A 20,770-nucleotide genomic window follows, 5' to 3' on the forward strand; every position below is an offset into this window, starting at 1 on the left:
GAATCAGAGCTGCAGCTGCCCGCATTCACCACAGTCACAGTGATTCAGGATCCAAGCCGCATCTGCAACCTAAGCCACGGCTTGTGGCAATGCCAGATCCTTAACCCACTGAGCAAGGCCATGGATTGAACCTGAATTCTCCTGGACCCTACTTGGGTTCTTAACCTACTAAGCCACAATGGGAACTCCTTTCTGGTCATTTTTAATATTGCGCTGCTTGTTCATTTTTATTATTCTAATTTTTATTTCTTTAAACATTTCACATTATGACTTTAAATAGAATGCACAATATAGATAATTCCAATATATAAATTTCTTTACAGGACGTGGTACCTAAATTAGTTATTTATTATTAATGATTTATTTATTCTTAGAGGAAAGTGTTCCTTCAGAGAATATTTGTCTTTGCTTCTGCCAGAAGCCAAAAGGCACCGTCTACATTTTAACCATCTTTCAAGTCTCAGGATTATCACCTAACTTCAAGAGCCTCAGGCTTAACTTTTAGTCACGAAACTTAAAAATAAATAAATTAAACATCAGTAAATAAAATTTAGTATGTGGGCTAAACAACAGGTTAAACACAACTCGCTTCCCTCGTTGCTGCAGAGCTAATGCCAGAATGTGCCCTCACAGGTAACACCTCACTTACATGTCAACCCCCAGCTATTTCTTTGTTCTTATTTTGGGGTTGGGTTTTTTTTGTGGGGGGAGGGTTGTTTTTTTTTTTTTTTTTTTTTTAATGGCTATACCTGCAGCATATGGACGTTCCTGGGCCAGGGATCAGATCTGAGCCACAATTGTGACCTATGTCACTGCTGTGGCAATGCTAGATCCTTAATCCATGGTGCCACAGCAGAAACTCCCCTTTGTTCTTATTTTTGGATCTTTCCATAATAGCCTCCACTTTCTGTAAACCCAGAAATGCAGTATAATCTATCTTAGAGCAGGATCCAGTTATTGGGATACTGACCTTGTTTTATTTCTCACATGAACAGTATGAGGGGAAAATACACTCTAAAAAAAAAATATTCATTCCAAAATAAGAGCAATTTTTTCTCTATAAATTCAAAGTTTTCAATATCTACTTGAATTCCACTTTCAAATTCTGTACTTCCCAAGGCTCTTGGAAGTTTAAATGTGACATGTACTGTAAGAGATCTCAATAAACTCAATTCCAACAGAAAACCAAACAAAACAAAACCTGCCACCTTCCCTCCAAACACTGATAAAAAATAAGAACTCCATTGAATCTTTATTGCAGGAGGGTTGAAACACATGCGGCCCAAATTAACAGGAGAGACAAAAATACATCTACCCCATTTGTTCCTTTGGCCAAGATCTACTTAGCACCTGTTTTGTCACAGAACATGGTAAGCCCTGAAGATGGCCAAGAAAGACAGTTCCTTCATTGAACGTCCCTTCAATGAAGTTATAATCTAGTAATTCTTATTTTTTTTCAGTTGGCTTCCATGTATCCAAATAGTAAAAAACAACACTGAACCAGGAGCCAAAAGCAGCGATCCAGCTCTTGGTCACTGATTGAAAATCCATTTAATCTCCAGAGAACTCCATATCTGGTCTCTACACCAGGAGGGACAGATTCAGATCAGCCGTTTCCAAACAGAACTCTCTGAACTCCTAAGTTTCCTCAAAACCTCTGAGAGTCAAAATGTTAAACTTCTACATGAGTTTTTTGGGTGATTCATAGAATTTAATACTCAGTGGTTTGTATGACTCTTTCACAAACTTGTACACTTATGACGCATATAGAAAATAACAGTATTTGTGCAACACAAGGGATAACCTGCTAAACTGATTTGAATCAACAGGCCCCAGAATGGCAGCCACCCCAAGACTTGCTCACCTGCCCTGAGGGATGAGGCGATCAACACCATGGCTCATCTGTAACCCACTCACAGTCCACCCGAGTGCTCAGGCCACTGGCTGGGAGGCTCGGGTTGAGATGAGAGAGAGAGTCTCTTCCAGTTCTCTAGGCCCTTTGTGATTTTAATTCCAGTCTATTTAATCTTTACACGGTTTTCATCATTAGAAAGTCTCCTATAACATGAGCCCAAAGGAGTTCCGCTTGTGGCTCAGTGGATTACGGACCAGACTAATATCCACAAGGATGCTGGTTCAAGCCCTGGCCTCATTCAGTGGGTTAAGGATCCAGCAGTGCTGTAAACTGCAGTGTAGGCTGCAGATGTGGCTCAGATCCCACATTGCTGTGACTGTGGAGTAGGCTGGCAGCTCCAATTTGACCCCTAGCCTGGGAACTTTCATGTGTTACAGGTGCGTCCTTAAAAGGCAAAAAAAAAAAAAAAGCCCAAAGCTATTTCCTAACCCTCTCTGACCCCCTCTGACCTCCTCTTCAGTGTCCAAATCTAAACTCTCTACATCACTTTATTCCCCCTCTGCATGAGTGTATACCAAAGGCTCATACATCATCCTGCCACCCCAACATGTTAGACTTGCCACGACCTTCCTGTGGTATACACCAAAGAAACTAGCATTACAAAGATGATAGAAACAAATGCCTATATTAATCATGTTAGTAAAATGAAAGTACTCTGAAGACAGATATGCCCACTCTGTAGTGAACAGAAGATCTATTAAGCAATACCCACAGAAACCATGAGTTAAGAAGATACTCCAGTTCTATTTCACAGTATAGCGCAGCTAGCAACTGATGGAACGCAGACAAGTCTTACATGCAACAACTAGGAGGGGCTGCAACAGTGGAGTTTAGAGCATAAATGACAGAAACATGGGACAACACTGCCCAAAGGCAAAGGGAGAAAAGGAGCAGATGAAATAAAACATTTTAGTTACATCTAAATAATTATTTAGAGAGTTCCCGTCATGGCGCAGTGGTTAACGAATCCGACTAGGAACCATGAGGTTGCGGGTTCGGTCCCTGCCCTTGCTCAGTGTGTTAACGATCCGGCATTGCCGTGAGCTGTGCTGTAGGTTGCAGACGTGGCTCGGATCCCGCGTTGCTGTGGCTCTGGGGTAGGCAGGGGGCTGCAGCTCCGATTCAACCCCCAGCCTGGGAAACTCCATATGCTGCGGGAGCGGCCCAAGAAATAGCAAAAAGACAAAAAAAAAAAAAAAATTATTATTATTTAAAAGGACTATTAATTTTTTTGTAAAGTGAGATCAGCTATATGATCTCCTTTCAGACTGGAGGCAGACCAGAAGATTTGCCTCAATCACTTATTTGACTATTAACTGACCTGCTTATAAAAACTGCAGAGTCCTCATCGTGGCCCCAGACCTAGTGTATGTGCATCTGTAGTTAAGGGGCCTGGGTGTCTGCAACAGTAAGTTTCAGAACAACTAAATATTAAGCTTCTGTAAGGAAAAAGGACAGGAGACTGTTTCTCAAGGTAGTAAATAAAAGAAAAGCAGAAGAACCCCAGGAAAGTAACAGCATATTACAGAAAACAGTGGGGGGAAGGGTTACATTAGAAGTCATTTATTTCATAAAACTTTTATATCATTCTAAGAGATAAACTCACTATAACTGTTAAAAATGCATTAAATAGGGAACCTTTCCAATTATAACTTAAATATTCCTAAGTAAATGAAGAAACCAGAAATATTAATATTAAAACAGGAATAAATAATAGAGTTCTACATAAACTGCAGTAATTTGAAGTCCTCAAGGAAACAAGTATTGGCAGAAGGAGAACAAACAGTTTTATTTGAAGAACAAGAGTTAGTGGCTGCAGCTCTACAGGGATGGGAGGAAAGAAGGAAAGAGAGGGATGAAATGCACTAACCTTAGACTTCAATTTCCTTGAGAAAATAAAAGACAATCCTCATATGACATTTAAATACTTCCCTCTGCTCGCTTGTATAATACACCCTCTTTCCTTATAAAACATTCCCTGAGGCACAGTGAGGGAAGGGAGACGAAGGCAAAGGCAGTTATGAATTCCTGTTATGTTACAGATGCAACATAAGCATCTGATATAAACCATCACATTTAAACTTCACAAAACCCTTCAGAGATTGGTTAGGTGAGAAAATACAGACTCAGAGAAGCTGGGTGACACACACCTTCCCCCCAAAGTTCAAAGCCAGCCAAGGGACAGTGAGGATGTAATCTTAAGACTAATACTTTATCTTTTATTTTTGGGCTGCACCCATGGCATGCATTAGTTCCCAAGCCAGGGATCAAACCCAAGCTATCGCAGTGACTACACCAAACACGTAACTGCTAGGCCACCAGGGAACTCCTAGGTTATGTTCTTCTTAAAACATGCTATGCAATGATTCAGAAAAGAAAATGGGGTTTACAATTTTAAAAGCTGTAATTGGTTAGGGTTGTGGGGGATCGAACCAGGACACTGGTATATAACTAAAGAAATAAGAGTAAAAGCTCGGAGTTCCCATCATGGCGCATCGGAAACGAATCTGACTAGGAACCATGAGGTTGCGGGTTCGATCCCTGGCCTTGCTCAGTGGGTTAAGGATCTGGCATTGCTGCAAGCTGTGCTGTAGGTTGAAGATGTGGCTTGGATCCTGCATTGCTGTGGCTGTGGCATAGGCTGGCAGCTATAAGCTCTGATTCGACCCCTAGCCTGGGAACCTCCATATGCCGCGGGTGCAGCCCTAAAAAGCGAAAGGGTAAAATAAAAGCTGAAGCTTATCCAAACTAAGTGGCACTGTTGTTTGACTGTAGATGCTGGGCATGCCCAATCCCTGGTGTGGTGCAAGTGGCTGACATCAGACCTTATAATCATTACTCTCAAACCATAACCCACGGGATGATGGAAATGGTTGGACTGTTACTCACAGGCTGGCAGCTGGTTTACCATTTGTTTGTTCTGGACAGAAGAAATCACAGTGACAGAATAATGGGCAAAAACACCTCGTAACATTGCACACTCAACCCAGTGCCCACACTGAAAATAATTCCTTGTCTAAGAATAGGGCTCACCGTGCTCTTCACCACCAATGGCTCTTTCTGAACCACTTTTAATGGCCCTAAGAATTTAGGACCCCAAGCTGGGCCCTCCGTAATAGGCTCTCTATTGATCAGCTTTTAGCAGCTGGTGCATTTTAATCTCTCCTAAAGTTACTGAAAGTTTCAAGGTTGCAAAACTGCCACAAGTTCTGCAGTGCTCACTACAAAAATAGCTGACTATATCTAAGAAAAAATGAAATAAAATAAATGTACATGGAAAACATTTCAATACCAAAAATAAATAATTACATTAAATGTCATGTACTAGGCACTGGGCTAAGTGCGTGTGTGTATGTGTGTGCACTCACACACACATATAAGTAATATACTATTCTACAGATGAAAGACTTGAGATTCAGGGTAAGATCTGAAATACAATGCCTCCCATTTAAGACATTGGTAAGCCAACAGATACCAATAATTAGACGGCACATGCTCTTTGACCAAACTACACCAAGCAATTCCATTCCTAGGAACATACCCTAAGAAAATAAATAACAGTGTACACACTGATGTGTGTATAATGATGTTCATCCCAGTGTGGCTAATAATACAAAAATTACACACAATCTAAATATCCATCAAGAAATAACTGATTATTGATTGCAGTCATTCTGGCAGTGGAACATTATACAGTCTTTAAAAATAATTGTTGACACAAAAAAAGTCCATAGATATCTTAAATGAGAATATAGGTAGATCACAGAGCAGTACTTTCAGCATGATTCCAATTTTGTTTTCTGGAGAAATGACTGAGCTGAAATTGAGGTCTGCTGAGGATGGAGGGGGCTAATACTTCCAAATAGAGGGCAAAGCAGCATATGCATGTCTTGGGCCAATGGACACACAGATAACTGAGGCTGGAGGGTGCGAGAGCAGGCTTAAGGTGAGGAAGGGAGTAGGCTATGCCAAGCACTGGAGACAGGGTTAAGGATTCTGATTTTTCACCCCAGCAGAGCAATGAGAAGCCCTGACAGTCTGCATTTCACATTTTATCCTCAGCAGATGCTTCAAGGCTATCCTACGAGTGAGTGGAGGGGCCAAGCTCAGGCTGAGGCCTGTGTGAAGAGGACAAGCTTGGGCCTAACTTTTTTTTTAATTTTTACTGTTATTTCCCCAATGCAATTTTTCTTCTACTGTACAGCATGGTGACCCAGTTTCACATACATGTAGTATACATTCTACAGATGGCCAACAAGCACATGAAAAAATGCTCAAAATCCCTGATTATTAGAGAAATGCAAGTCAAAACTACCATGAGATACCACCTCACACCAGTCAGAATGGGCATCATTAAGTCCACAAATCACAAGTGCTGGAGGGGGTGTGGAGAAAAGGGAACCCTCCTGCACTGTTGGTGGAAGGTAAGCTGGTACAACCACTATGGAGAACAGTATGGAGGTACCTTAGAAAACTATACATAGAACTACCATGTGACCTAGCACCCCCACTCGGGCATATATTCGATCTTAACTTTCAATCACAGACTTCTGTGGATCCCAGCTTCCTGACCAAGCGCTTTCCTCGCCTCCCCAGGCCTTTTCTGCCTCTTTCTGGGCTTGGTTTCTCATTTTCCTCTTCCTTTCTCTCCTTCCTCTACTTCCTTCTGCTTTCCACTAAGTCACAGAGAAAGTCCACTCCTCAGTCCTTTGTCCTTAACCCCTACGGGGTCCTTCCTGTTGGGAGAGAACAGGACCTTCCCAGTTCCTCGACAGTTGAATTATAATCAGCCAACAAGCTGACTGCATGACAATTTCAAATGGCCTTTTATATTCGGGTTAAAGTAAAGGCTGCTGATTGAACCTCTTGGCTCTATTATTGCTTTGTAAATTGTACCAAGGCTCCTTGCCTTTCTGTAGGTCTGCCTGTGAGAAAAAAAATTTTTTTAATTATTATACACCCTTGTAAATCAGTATTTTAATTTCAGAATAATTTAATGGGAAGCTTAGAAAATTCTATATCAAAGTACAAACTTAATTGGGTCTCTTGAATTTTAATTTGTTTTAAAACTACTGAATTTCAAAGTAAAAGGAAATTTAAAAAAAATACTTCTCAATTTTATTTAAGCAATAGAGCCATACATCTCTATTATGTCAATCAAATTTGATTAATAAAATAAGCAGAGCTGTCCACCCTCACCAACAGGACTTTTTGAGCATGTGTACCACGCCCTCTGCTGGCCTCACCACACTTTCTGAAGGACCACGAAGTAGTAAGGGGCTAGGAAGGAAAGAGGCCAAAATGTTCACATTCCTTCCATAGGCATAGAGTTCTTCTTTCCTGAATTATGTACAAAAGCTCTGTAACTTTCTGTCTCTCACTTTCCCTTCTCCAAAATGTCACCCTCATTTTAAAAATTTATAAGATCATAATAATAAGAATTAAATTTAAATTACTTCCCCTAGGAGTTCCCACTGTGGAACGGTGAGTTAAAAACCTGACTGCAACGGCACAGGTCACTGCTACAGAGGTGTAGGTTCCATCACTGGCCTGGGGCAGTAGGTTAAAAAAATCTGGCATTGCCACAGCGTGGCTTGGATTCAATCCCTGGTCCAGGAACTTCCATATGCCATGGGTGTGACCATATCAATAAATACATAAATAAATATATAAATATATAAATAAGTAAAGTCCCCTAAATGAGGAGGCTAGTAACATCTAATCCAAATTAGAGCATACTAACTAAAAAATAATTTAAATTTAGTTTCAAAATATCTTCCTAATTAGATATGACTTCAGATAACAGGAAAACATATACACACACTGGCTGGGAGAAGAAAATGACAATATAGAGAATGCCGGGTGCTAGGAAATAAATTTTTGCTGTCAAATAATCCAACATGGACAATGTGCAACTATTAGATAATAAAATCTAATCATTCTATTTTATGATAAGGTGGCTAGGGTGAACCAAATTAATTGGCTTTGAAGTTCCCAGGTAGCACAGTAGATTAAGGACCCGGCGTTGCCACAGCTGTGGCACAGGTCACAACTGAGACATGGGTTCATTCCTTGACCTGGGACCTTCCACATGCCTCGGGTGCATCCAAAAAAAAAAAAATTTAATTAATTAATTGGCTTTCCCAAGCAATGGAAGATAAAGTATTTTAACCCTAAAATCAGAGAAACTCTGAGTCTTAGATTTGAAACACAAGAGCATCAACTGAAAAACACCTTAATGATTCTCCTCTAAAACTGAAATCAGATTTGTGTTGCCTCCCCTGATGCTCTCATGTCAACCCCCTTAACTCCTTAACTCAGCAGTGTTGCTTGCTGAACTTCAGTTCCAGAAATACTTACTGAGTGACCAAGATACTGTGCTGGGGACTAGGAACAAGGTGAGTAATATGACACCATTCCTACACCCACTAAGCTCATGCCTTTGGTATAAAAGGCAAAAGAGAGAAGAAATAAACTACAAATGATGCCAAATGCAGCCCAAGGTTCAGAAGCTGCAAGGATGAAGGTTAGATGAAGTGTCTGGGGTGCGGGGTTGGTAGGAGAAAGCGCCACTGAAGAGGTGCTAGAGTTGGAAAGATACAGGTTCAGAGAGAAGCCTACAGTACATGCTCCTTCATGGAAAACACGCATGCGATTTCAGGAGTGTATTGGTAGGAAAACAGAATTGGTAATTCTATAAGAGGAGCTGAAGGAAAGATTAGAGAGGTGGCTCAAACACAGATCACAGGAGTCTTGCATGGTCCTTAGCCTACAAGTGACATGTAGACTTTTTTATATCAGAAGCAAGAATGTGAAACTTACCCTGCAATTGACAAGAAGCCATTGACTGGTTTAAACTAGGGAGAAGGAACAATCATATTTGAGTTTTGACAAGATCAGAAAGGCATCTGGTAAGTTTTTATACTAGTTTTTCTGCAACCATAGCCAAATTCCTTTCCATTCTTCATGGCTTATCTACTCTTAAAAGAAATGGTACACTAGCATTGGAGTGAGCTGTAAAGGTAGAGAAAGGCAACCACCTTAACAGTTGTCAGCACCATGTATATTACCAGTGACACCTGGTGAACACTGGACGGGCAGGCTAGTCAGGGCCCGTCTCCTGGCACAGGCCAGCCAATTAAGTTTCATACAGTTAGCTGATGATGCACACAAGCTTTGGGAAAAGCTAGCCAATTTCCCAAAGGCAAAAATGAAGCACATAATGCACTGGAATACACAGATCTCAAAAATTCAACTGGATGCGATATAAAGCCACTGATTCTGCCTATGCATTTCAGTAACAGAAAACAATAAGGAGTTCCCGTTGTGTCCCAGCGGAAACAAATCCAACTAGTAACCATGAGGTTGTGGGTTCGATCCCTGACCTCCCTCAGTGGGTTAAGGATCCAGCATTGCTGGGAGCCGTGGTGTAGGTTGCAGAGGCAGCTCAGATCCTGTGCTGCTGAGGCTGTGGTGTAGGCCAGCAGCTGTAGCTCTGATTTGACCTCTAGCTGGGAACCTTCATATGCCTCAGGTGCAGCTCTAAAAAGCCGAAAGAAAGAAAGAAAAAGAAAGAAAGAAAGAAAGAAAGAAAGAAAGAAAGAAAGAAAGAAAGAAAGAAAGAGCAAACAATCAGTTCTCTGCAAACTAAGTTGTGCAAATACTCTCACATTCACTTTCAGAATGTGTGCCATTATTTTTAAATTTCCAAAAATGGATCTCCAAGGTCTGTGAAAGTTTAGAACACTCTCTTATGCAGCTGGCGTCTTTAAAAGCTACCCCAATCCGAAAATACAGACATTCTTCCCAAATAGGGCTGCCAGGGGTGGCAAGTCACAATTTCCAGAGTGGATCCTTTCTGCTCTAAGTCAAAGGCCACCAGAATGAGGCCACCTACTCAGAATATATGCAGTTTTCAACTCAATTCATCAATGAATTAAAAGTGATTTATGATGCTTTTTCCCCTTTTTTCCTCTATCCTCACCTCTGCCCAATTCACCCGTCAAGCTCCTTAGAGCAGGCCTAGGGCAAGAGGAAAAGATGTGCAACTGCAAGCGTTTTTACAAACGAGAAGCAATTTCCGTGGGTCCACAGTCAGAGTAAATGAACTATTCTAATAGCTCCCTCTAGTGACTAAAAGCACTTTTCTGACCAAAGGGAACTCTGACTAAACTGACTAAAAGCAATGCATTTAAAATTTCTTAATATAATAATAATAACAGGAGTTTCTGTTGTGGCACAGTGGTTAACGAATCCGACTAGGAACCATGAGGTTGTGGGTTTGATCCCTGGCCTTGCTCAGAGGGTTAAGGACCCGGCGTTGCCGTGAGCTATGGTGTAGGTTGCAGATGGGGCTCAGATCCCGAGTTGCTGTGGCTCTGGTGTAGGCCGGTGGCTACAGCTCCAATTCAACCCCTAGCCTGGGAACCTCCATATGCTGCAGGAGTGGCCCTAGAAACAGCAAAAAGACAAAAAATAAATAAATTAATAACAATAATAATAATAATAATAATAATAATAAATAATAATAATAATAACAACAACAACAGAAACGTCAATGAGCTTGCACTTTGGGAATATCTGTCAGTTAAACTTTAGCCTCTGGCCAACTGTTCTCTCAGCTCTAAAATAGGAAAAATAACATCCCCAACCCCACCACAGGCCTCTTCCCCGGGAACGTGTTCCTCAATAAGATATTATTATCAGTACCTACGGCTGTTTTCAACAAGAGGAAGGAGGGAAAAAAACACAAAGTAAGAAGAGAACATGCAACTTCAGGTCTACTTGGATTATCAGGAATTATTTTTTCCTTTTCTTTTCTTTTTTTTTTTTTTTTTGCTTTTTAGGGCCACAACCTGGTACTTGGAGGTTCCCCGGTTATGGTTCCAATTGGAGCTACAGCTGCAGGCCACAGCCACAGCCACATCAGATCTGAGCTGCGTCTGCAACCCACACCACAGTCCACGGCAACGCTGGATCCTTAACCCACTGAGCAAGGCCAGGGATTGAACCTGCAACCTCATTGTCCCCAGTCAGATTTGTTTCTGCTATGCCACTATGGGAACTCCAGGAATTTTTATACTAAATCCATAACATATGTGGTGACAGGAATAGCATTCTGTTTACTGCTCCTTCACAGTTATTATACACTTACATCCTCCTTTCTCTATTTACCTGGCTCTGAGGAGAACTGCAGAAACCAGTGAACTTTCTCAACTTTCTGCCTACCACCCAGAACTATTAGCTTGACCACAAAATACTAGAAGCTCTCCAATCACATTTTCAAAACTGAGATTTTTATTTTTGTCAAGAGTTATGTAAAATACAAATTTTAGATTACTCTGATTTGTTAATAGAAAATCTAATTTAAAATGGGGAAAGTGGTAAGGAGAAGTGACTAAACCATTGCCCTTCAACCTCCTGCCCAGAAAAAAAAAAGGGGGGGGGGGACAAAAAAAACAGTTGACTGAGGTATCTAGTACTCAGTATTAGTATCTCATACCTCATAACTCAGTAGAGCCCTAACAAACTTCTGATCCTTCTACTCCAACCAAACCTGAGACCTTCAACCACGCAGAAAACTTTTGCTCAGCTTGCTTTCCACACCACAAAGAATTAAAACCCATCACTGCCCTCTACTGGAAAGCAAACTAAAATTCATCCATCAAGCATGTGAAAGCTAATTTCTTCCCTGGTTTCTTGATAATGTGTAACTTTCAATATCTTATAAATTAATTATAAAGTCCCAGGAGGGGAAAAAAAATAAATCCTACAGAATTCAGAGTCATATTCCATCTTTATCGAGTAAAAGAAAAGACTAAATGGTAGCAAATTGGGAGGCTGGCTTTCAACTATATGAGGGTCTGGCTTTGGTCTGGGCCCAACCACCCTAGGTCTCAATTTTCAGGTCTGATAACTGAAGGTGCATAAACAAGGAGATATTTATGATCCTGGTTGCTCCTTTCCACTTGTATTTCAAAATATTTATAGCTTTTTTAAACCTGTCTTAATAATCAGTCTATCATACCCCCATCCTCTTACTTGACTGATAATTGCAAGGCTGCAGTGATGAGACAGATGTAAACCAAGTATTTTGCGTGTGCATGACGGCCCAGTAAGCGTGCATTTCTCTCTCCTCCCCAACGTCCCCCCAAGGACCTGCTCCATGACCTTTTCCATTTCTGTGGTACATATTCTATGTTCAGATCCTGAAGTATTTATTCTCTGCTACTCTTTGAGCTTTACATGTCTTGTGGTGCTTAAACTGTGTCCCCCACTGAAAGGCGAGTTTAATCACCTGGACTGTGTCCTTTACCTGTCTGCACCTCAGGGTCCACTACCGGTAGCAGTAGTAATGGTGGCAGCTCTTAGAGCAACAGCAGAAACAGGGACAGCAGCAGTGGTGCCCGCAGAGGCAACAAAAAAAGGTTTCAAAAACAACAGTGACAGTATAGTAACAAAACTGTTATAATAAGCATTATGTGTGATTATATGATTAGGACAATAACTAACACCATTTATTATCTTGTGCCAACTACTGTGCTGCACGCTTCCTACATTTTACCTAATTTCACCCGCAAAAGTATAAGATAGGTATTATCACCTTTCCCATGTTATGAAGCTGAATTTCCAGCAGATTTTAACAACTACTGAAGCTACCAAACTCTTACTAGACACCTTTCTTCCCTTTAGAATTCCCAAAGCCCTTTTATCACCTTATTCTCTCCACAGCTGCTAGAGCACTGGCAGACTCCCCACATTCCTATTAGGGAGCTCATAGGATCTCCTAGTGCCCACAAATGGCATGGACACCCCCCCACCACCACCACATATTAAATACAGGCTACAGACCATGAGAATGACAAGTGGACTGCCCTGACTGCTTCTCCTATTTGGTCATTTAACTCTGCCCACCCTCTCCATCTAAATTCCCTTCTTATCCTCTCTTGTCTCTTCTTCATCCTTCTAAGGTACAATTTGAGGGCAAGAGCCCAGAACCAGAAATAAGAATTGCCTCTTATCAGGCATGTGACTTTAGGCAAATCACTTCTCATCTCACACTTCCCTCTGTAACAGGTAAGAATAATACCTGCCCTACCTGTCTTGGAGCACAACTGTTTAGAATAAATAAGGAAGCTTATATGACAGTGATCTAAAAGTTGTAAAAGGATATCAGCCCTGTGTGTTTTTAGTTCTTACTCTTCTTAGGCTCTTCACAAACAGACACACTATACTTCACATGGTAGAGGGGGCTGCCACAGTGAGGGGATGCCCTCATCACTCATTTGCTACCAGGCCTCCTCCCTTCTTCCCTATCTCACTACATAGTTGCAAAACACCTGTCTCCTGTATCCACAATAATTAGTCGCCTTAATTACATGACAGTCATGGAAGCCGCTGCTGGACAGAGCACCTGCTAAGTCAAACACAGCACAAGCCCCCTGGGCAGATCACCTCTCATCCCCAGGGAAGTACAATGTAAGCGTCTTCGGCTCCATTTGACAGATTAAGGCTCAGAAAGATTAGGCAGGTGACCCAGAAAGCTCAAAGATCCAGCTACTGCTACTTCCAGAGCAGGTGCCGGGACTGGAACAGCATCACTGCCACCTCCCACCTCAAACTGATCGTCGCATGCTAGTAAAGAGTTCCTGGTTTGCAAGGCTGCTGAGAAATCACAAGGAAATCCTGCCATTAACATTCTGTGACTGCACGACCATAACAACACCAATGTAAGCAATTCCTTGACAAGAGACGAACCTCACTACAGTAAGTACATTTACTTCACCTTTTAATGTTTACTATAAAGAGGAAATGTAATATTAATGAATCCCTCCTATGAAGGGGTAAATGTATTTACAATAAAAAAGCTGGCTGGTACTTCTATATGCCTGTGATCAAAGTTACCACCAGGAAAGGAATAAATCAATACCATGTGCCTGTAACATGATGTGCCAAGAGAACACGGCCCCACTTCCAAGACACTTCCATCAAAAATGCATAAACTGAACCAATCGTGAAAACGTGGCAGACAAACCCCAACCGAGGAACATTCCACGAAATAACGGTCCTATACTCTTCCAAGTGTCACAGCTGTGAAAGAACAAGAAGGCTATTCCAGATTAAAGGAGACTACAGGAGACCTAACAATTACATGGTTCTGAATGGGATCCCGGACCAGGTAAACGACCAGTGGCAAAACTGGCAAAATTTGTATGAGGTCTGAGAAGTAAACTGTGTCACTGTTAATCTCCTGATTTTGACAATTATACAGTTATATATAATAAAAGAATGTCCTTGTTTTTAGAAACTATACACTGAAGTATGTTTAAAGATAAAGGGTATCATGTCTATAGCTTTGAAACGTTCCCAAAGAAAGAGTACAAGAAAATATATACAGAAATTTCTGTACTGTTTGGGAACTTTTGTGTACATCTGAAATTATTTCCAAATAAAAAGTGAAGACAGTACAAGTTATCAATACTTATCAATTACTAGGTAAATGTGAATTATAGCATTCCTATCTGCTGATTCCTAAGCACACAGGAGGACCAAATAGAACCAACCGCCTTAGGTCCTTAATAGGAATCCAATCTTAGAGCCTCACAGAAGAAATTCCAGGACCCACAAATGCCACCCGAGTTCTTCCAGTTCACAGTGGCCCATCCACATGTATCAGGGACACAACGTCCCTTTCCTCCTTTTCATAATCGCTCACCATTTCTAACTTCTCAGTTTCATAATTAAGAAAAATTTAAACAAAAGAATCCTCCAGTGACTCTACTGCCCATGAAGACACTGGCAACCATATAACAAAGACGAACTGGGTCACATTGTCCCACCTTATCCCTTCTCTGGCCAATATGTGTTTTGGCAGAGCAGCTGGCATTTAGACGTCCCTTTGCCCCTATCTTGCCACTGGGGCCAGCGTGGAGGCTGAGATGCTCCTATAGAAGTGCAGGCAACCCTAAGCATCTGCATTTGATTCTAAAAGAATGACTTACACCCTTCTCTACCCAGTGAATCCAGGAGCATAAATGGTGGAACACCCTGCGGTCAAGCTATCAAACCCCAAAAGACGGCTGGAGACGAGCCCCTAAAAAAGCCATACGAGAAGTAATGGCTACATGAAGCCTTCTCTTCTTATGCACAATGATAAGTGAAAAGCTGAAAAAAAACAATTATACAGCTGCACGTCACCCTGTTCTCATGGGCCATCATCAGCTTGCTCTCATTTAGATCTCACACAGCGCCCCGTGGTCCAGGAACATCATATCTCCATTACCCTTCATCACAATCCTGGCGTCAGACAGAATTTCCATTTCACAGACAGAAAAATCAGGGTGAAAGAATATTAAGATAATCCTTAAACAACACTATCTTTCAGCAAAAGAGCCCAAAATGGAGGCGGAAAAACCCAAATATCCCCAATTCCTGCAATCACCACATCCCCAAAAAATCATTTTATTTTACTAACTTACTAGAGAAGCTAAAACTGTTTCTTTTGTCCTATTTTTTTCTCCTGATTTAGAGGAGTCATTCTGGATGCAGACAAGATCAAATACCCACATGGAAATATGTGGCTCCCAATTAAGGCTTCACATTCTGGGCCACCCTGAATACGATAAGCCTCTGTCTCTTGCACGCCGAAGGGCTGCACTGGTGGTCTTTGCGGACTTCCTGAGAGCAGCTGCATCCATCCTTCTCTCTTAAATGTGAGAGCAATTCATGTTAGAGAGAAATGTGTATTGAAAATTATCTCCTAATTTTGATTACCATAATGAAAAAGAAGTAGAGACTGTGGTTTAGGACAACAAATATCAAATCGACATGGTTGCCTAAACGTCCAGAGTTTGGTCGACAGGCTCGGCTGTCGTGTGAACAATGGCATACCAATCAACTGTCTCTCCCTGTTTTCCCAACAACAAACTGAGGAGACAAAAACCAAGGGATCAACATTCAAAGAGGAGCCTGTGAGGAACAAATCCACACAGAGAAACTAGCACAGTCAACTAGGAGGCACTACAGCAAACTGGAAGGTAGGCAGCTGAGCAGGTAATAAAGTCCAAGAATGAATAACACAAATAACACTAAAAACTCTATGCCAACTTTTAAATCAAATTTACTCAAATACTGTAAGAACCCAAGGCAAGCAAAGGCATCCTACCACAAAGATTTTTAATGAACATGGTGATTAAAACAATATTTACTGGAGTTCCCATCGTGGCTCAGTGGTTAAGGAATCCAACTAGGAACCATGAGGTTTCGGGTTCAATCCCTGCCCTTGCTCAGTGGGTTAACGATCTGGCATTGCCGTGAGCTGTGGTGTGGGTTGCAGACGCAGCTCAGATCCTGTGTTGCTGTGGCTCTGGCATAGGCTGGTGGCTACAGCTCCAATTAGACCCCTAGCCTGGGAACCTCCATATGCCATGGGAGCGGCCCAAGAAATGGCAAAAAGACAAAAAAAAAAAAAAAAAAAAAAAAAAAGACAAAAAAATTTAAAAAGTAAAAAAATAAAACAATATTTACTCCCCAGTGGCCAAGCCAGCGGGGGGGGGGGGGGGGTTGAAATAAGTAACAGTATGGTTGCTTAGCAACATGGGTTTAAGGAAGGGAGGGAGGTTTGTTGCCTGTAGACAGGAATCCTCGGAAGAAGTATATGCCAAGCATTCTGGGGGTTCAAGTGAGTGACAGAGTTTCAGATGGCCATTCCTTGGTACGCTGAAGCCTGTGTTCACTGAGTCAGCAAACATTTGTTGGCACTTAACACTTACAGTGTATGAACAAGACATACACTGTGATCAATGACCTGGTCAACATACCTGCCACTGAACCTGTGGGCAAGAGGTGGAGTGTAGCTGACAACCAAAGGGCACTTTAAAATGAGAATTAGGACAGGAAAACAGCCAACAAGTGAAGCTGGAGAGCCAGAACAACATTATTATGGGCCCTTCTTTTCTATAAGACATTTACAGAATTAGTTTACATTCTCCCTTTACTCCCCCTGTGACCGAGGTGTGTGGCCATTTCCTGTTTGAAAGGACAGATGGGGAAACAAGCCCTAAGGTTTAAGTCAAAGGACAAGGAGCCAATAAAAGGGCAGAAGAGATGGCTGCAAAATCATAGCTCCTAAAACTCTGCTGCTTATTAAGATATGTGCAAAGTGAAATTTGGAGTGCACAACACACTAATATGCAATACTATGTAATAAATAATCTAAATATTTTTCTAAAAAGAAAAATCAAAAGCCTTCTTTTTGATCCCCCGTGCCCCCCATGTGTGGCCACCCCATGGCATATGGAATTTCCAGGCCAGGGATCAGACACAAGCTGCAGTCATGACCCAAGCCGCAGCTGCAGCAACGCTGGATCCTTAACCCACTGTGCCAGGTTGGGGATTGAATCTTGTATCCCAGCACTCCCAAGATGCCACCAATCCTGTCGTGCCACAGTGGGAACTCCAGAAGCCTTCTACATTGATGGCATCTCACAAGAAAGTATGGGTTATGTAGTGAGAACTATAGGTGGTGCCGTTTAGCTGGAGTTTAGAATACAGTTAATGCTTGAACAAAAAGGTTTGAATTGTGCAAGTTCCACTTATACACAGATTTTTTTTTTTTTCAATAGTAAATACTACAGTACAACACAATCCACAGTTCATGGAATCCATAGATACAGGAGTCGCATACATAGAGGGCCGACTATAACTTACATTTGGATTTTTGATTGCACAGAGGTTTGACAGGTTGTTTAGGGGTCAACTACATAAGGTGGGAAGGTAAAATGATGCCATGAATTCAAGGCTACAAAGCTCGAACTTTGATAGGATTTTTTTTTTTTTTCACTTATTTGCTTTTCTTGTTTAATTTGGAAACCACTTTTGAGCAGTTAAATGACATGATTAGAAAGTTAATCTTGGAGTTCCTGTCATGGCGCCGTCGTTAACAAATCCAACTAGGAACCATGAGGTTGTGGGTTCGGTCCCTGGCCTTGCTCAGTGGGTTAAGGATCTGGCATTGCCATGACCTGTGCTGTAGGTCACAGATATGGCTCAAATCCCGAGGTGCTGTGGCTCTGGTGTAGGCTGGCAACTTCAGCTCCAATTAGACCGCTAGCCTGGGAATCCCCATGTGCCACGGGAAGTGGCCCTAAAAAAGGCAAAAAGACAAAAAAGAAAGAAAGAAAGAAAAAGAAAGTTAATCTTGCAATAGTGTCTAAGGAGGAATGGGGTGGGGGAGGAGATAGAATCTACTGCAGTTGTTAAAAACAGGTAGAAATGTTCCAAGCAATGCTGTGGAGCAGACATGGAGAGGACTTGGAACAGGTTTAGATGGGACGACAAAGGAGGAGAGATGAGGAAAATAATCCCAGAGTTCCGAGGTTGGGTAGCTCAGAAAGAAGCCCAGAGCACGGGGAGATTAGGTTTGGCAACCCTGCACTTGAGAGGAAGCCCTGTAATAAGGAGCTAGAGGTGAGGCTGGAGGTCTGGGAAGAACACCAGCCTGGGAAAGCCCCTCTGGGGAACAACTATAGGATGAGATCAGAGGGAACTTTCTAGCAAAAAAAGTGGAAACCAAAGCCAATGTCCTTTGAGGACACACACTGTGTAAGTCGGTGGCTTTCTAACAGGGTTCTTCAACTCTGGCTGACATAGTAGTGATCTGATCAGAGGGCCCCAGCTAGACCCAGACACCCCAGGGCCTTCCCAATGGAGCCCTTGCATTCTGTCGGGCCCTCTGACTTCCTGTGGCCTCAAACCAAAGCTTCAGCTTTTCTGTGCTGCCCCTTGGGGTGCGCCACTCTGATGGGCCATCACCAAGCATTCACTTTTCCCTCAGAGCCATCCCGCTGACCAACCCAGACTCAGGTCTCTGCAGTCAGCCCAGCAATGCCCCATCTCTCACCCGGGCCCACAGCCAGAGGACCAGCTGTGGCGGGTCCAGGAGAAGGGCTCAGATACCCAGACAGGTTGGGTCATTTACTGAAGTCACTTTTAAAATCCTTTTAAAGCAATTCTAAAGAATCAGCCAAATGCACTTCATACCCAATGTTTTAGAAAAGGCAATGTCTGGAAGTGACCAGTCCAAGCTGCTTCCACCCAGCCATGATGACATGCAATCTCTAATGCATATTTCTTTGCCAATTGTATTGCTAGACCAGACAACTCAGATTCATATCAGCTTTCCCTATAACTATGAATTACACAAAGGGAAAAAAAAAAGAACCTCCCCTTTCTAATCTGTGACTACATCAAGTTTCCGTTATAAATATCTAACATCCTTTTAAAACCAAATGAAAACAAACCAAACCGGAGGTCAAATTTTGTTAGGTTTCATACCAAAATGAAATCTGTTATTACAAGTAAATAAAACTCTGGATAAACACATAAATAAACACATTCACACATATATACCATTTTTAAAAAATCTAAGAAACTTAGAATGGAAAGTTGTTCTGGTAATTATTAACATAGTCTAGTTAACATGGCATCCACCACAAAAAAAATAGGTCTTTCATGAGGAAAGAACCTGTATCCCACAGATAGTCAAAACAACCACTAAAAACACAAGTTTTGTTTTTCATTTTGTCATTTCAAACTGATTAAAAATGACTGTTCCTCCTCAGTGAAATCCCCTCAAGGGAGATATTCAAAGATACTTTACCTCTCCCTCTTCAAGCCTCAACACAATCCCCTTCTGACCTTCTTTAAGCCAAGCTGATAAGTGGAAAAATGAAATCATTGAAGTTTCACATTGTTTCCACACCCAAACACACAGCAGCAGGCTGAGATAACCAAAAGGCAAAAAAAAAAAAAAAAAAAAAAAAAAGCAGTTATCTGAGTAATCACTCATCAGATAACCTCTAAATAACATATCCTGAGTATGTGGAAATCTTTTTGCTATTTTTCTGTAGGCTCCACTTCCTACAGAACAGCTGGGAACAGCTCCCCCGGGGCAGGCCGGCTAATGGCGCTTACCTTTTTGGCTCTTTGGGCTATGTCTGGTGTTCTTGTCAGCAGCTTCTCAATCAGGTACTCTCTGTTCTGCAAAACAAATATTCCCAAAGGTTTACCATCAGGTATGATACAGAGAAATTCATAGTGATTTCAAAAATAGCAGATTTACTTGGGTTTTTAAGCATGTTACCTTGGCTTTCTGGAAGAATTTGCATTTTAAAAGTTCTGCTGCTGTGGGCCTGAAAGATCAATAATAGATTAGAGTTGAAACAATGACCACTCAATAAAGACTCTGCCTTGATGAAACAACTTAATCCTAGAGTCCCTCTGGATCAGAAATAGCAAAACCAGAAACTAAATTAATCACAAGCTGGCACCAAATAAAATAGTGCCAATTTTCCAGTTCTTTCCAAACACCTCTACTGCAAAACACATAAACTCCTGTAAGTTAAATATTTGGGGCATGATCAATTTTCCATCCTTCATCCTTACACTTCACTAAGCGAATTCAGTGTTTCTAAAAGGTGGCAGACTGACGCATCTGTGAGCTAAATCCCTACATTTATTAAGAAGCAGTGCAGGCTGCGATATGACCCTATCAAAGAAATTACAGTCTGCAGGGGTCTATAATTTGTTCTATGATTCCCCAAGAGTGTCAGTTACTGCAAGGGGACCAAGCATTATGGGTACAAGTTCTGTCTGCCCACCAAGTCACCCTATCTCAAGTGTACATGGACTACTGTTTTTCAGGGAAAGGTAAATAGGATGGTGACTAATAAAATGCAAAATTCATGCAAAAGCATTATTGGATTGGTCTGATTGTCCCCTCAGGGTGTCACTGAACTTGTTTCTCTATCCTGAGGTTCCCGTACACTGAAAGCTGGGTCTGAATGCTTGGGTTGG

General features: G+C 41.7%; 1 protein-coding gene across 1 annotated transcript in view; it reads right to left on the reverse strand.

Annotated features, from left to right (window-relative positions):
* Window positions 1-20,770, reverse strand: part of STK39 (serine/threonine kinase 39) — a 316,833-nt gene that overhangs the window by 170,608 nt on the left and 125,455 nt on the right. The window contains exons 9-10 of the mRNA XM_003133454.6: window positions 20,058-20,106; window positions 19,889-19,954 (exon numbers count right to left, since the gene is read on the reverse strand). Coding sequence (XP_003133502.3) covers window positions 19,889-19,954; window positions 20,058-20,106 — 115 coding nt within the window. The remainder of the gene's footprint in view (window positions 1-19,888; window positions 19,955-20,057; window positions 20,107-20,770) is intronic.

Source organism: Sus scrofa, chromosome 15 (assembly GCF_000003025.6).
Source record: "Sus scrofa isolate TJ Tabasco breed Duroc chromosome 15, Sscrofa11.1, whole genome shotgun sequence".
Taxonomy (NCBI): domain Eukaryota; kingdom Metazoa; phylum Chordata; class Mammalia; order Artiodactyla; family Suidae; genus Sus; species Sus scrofa.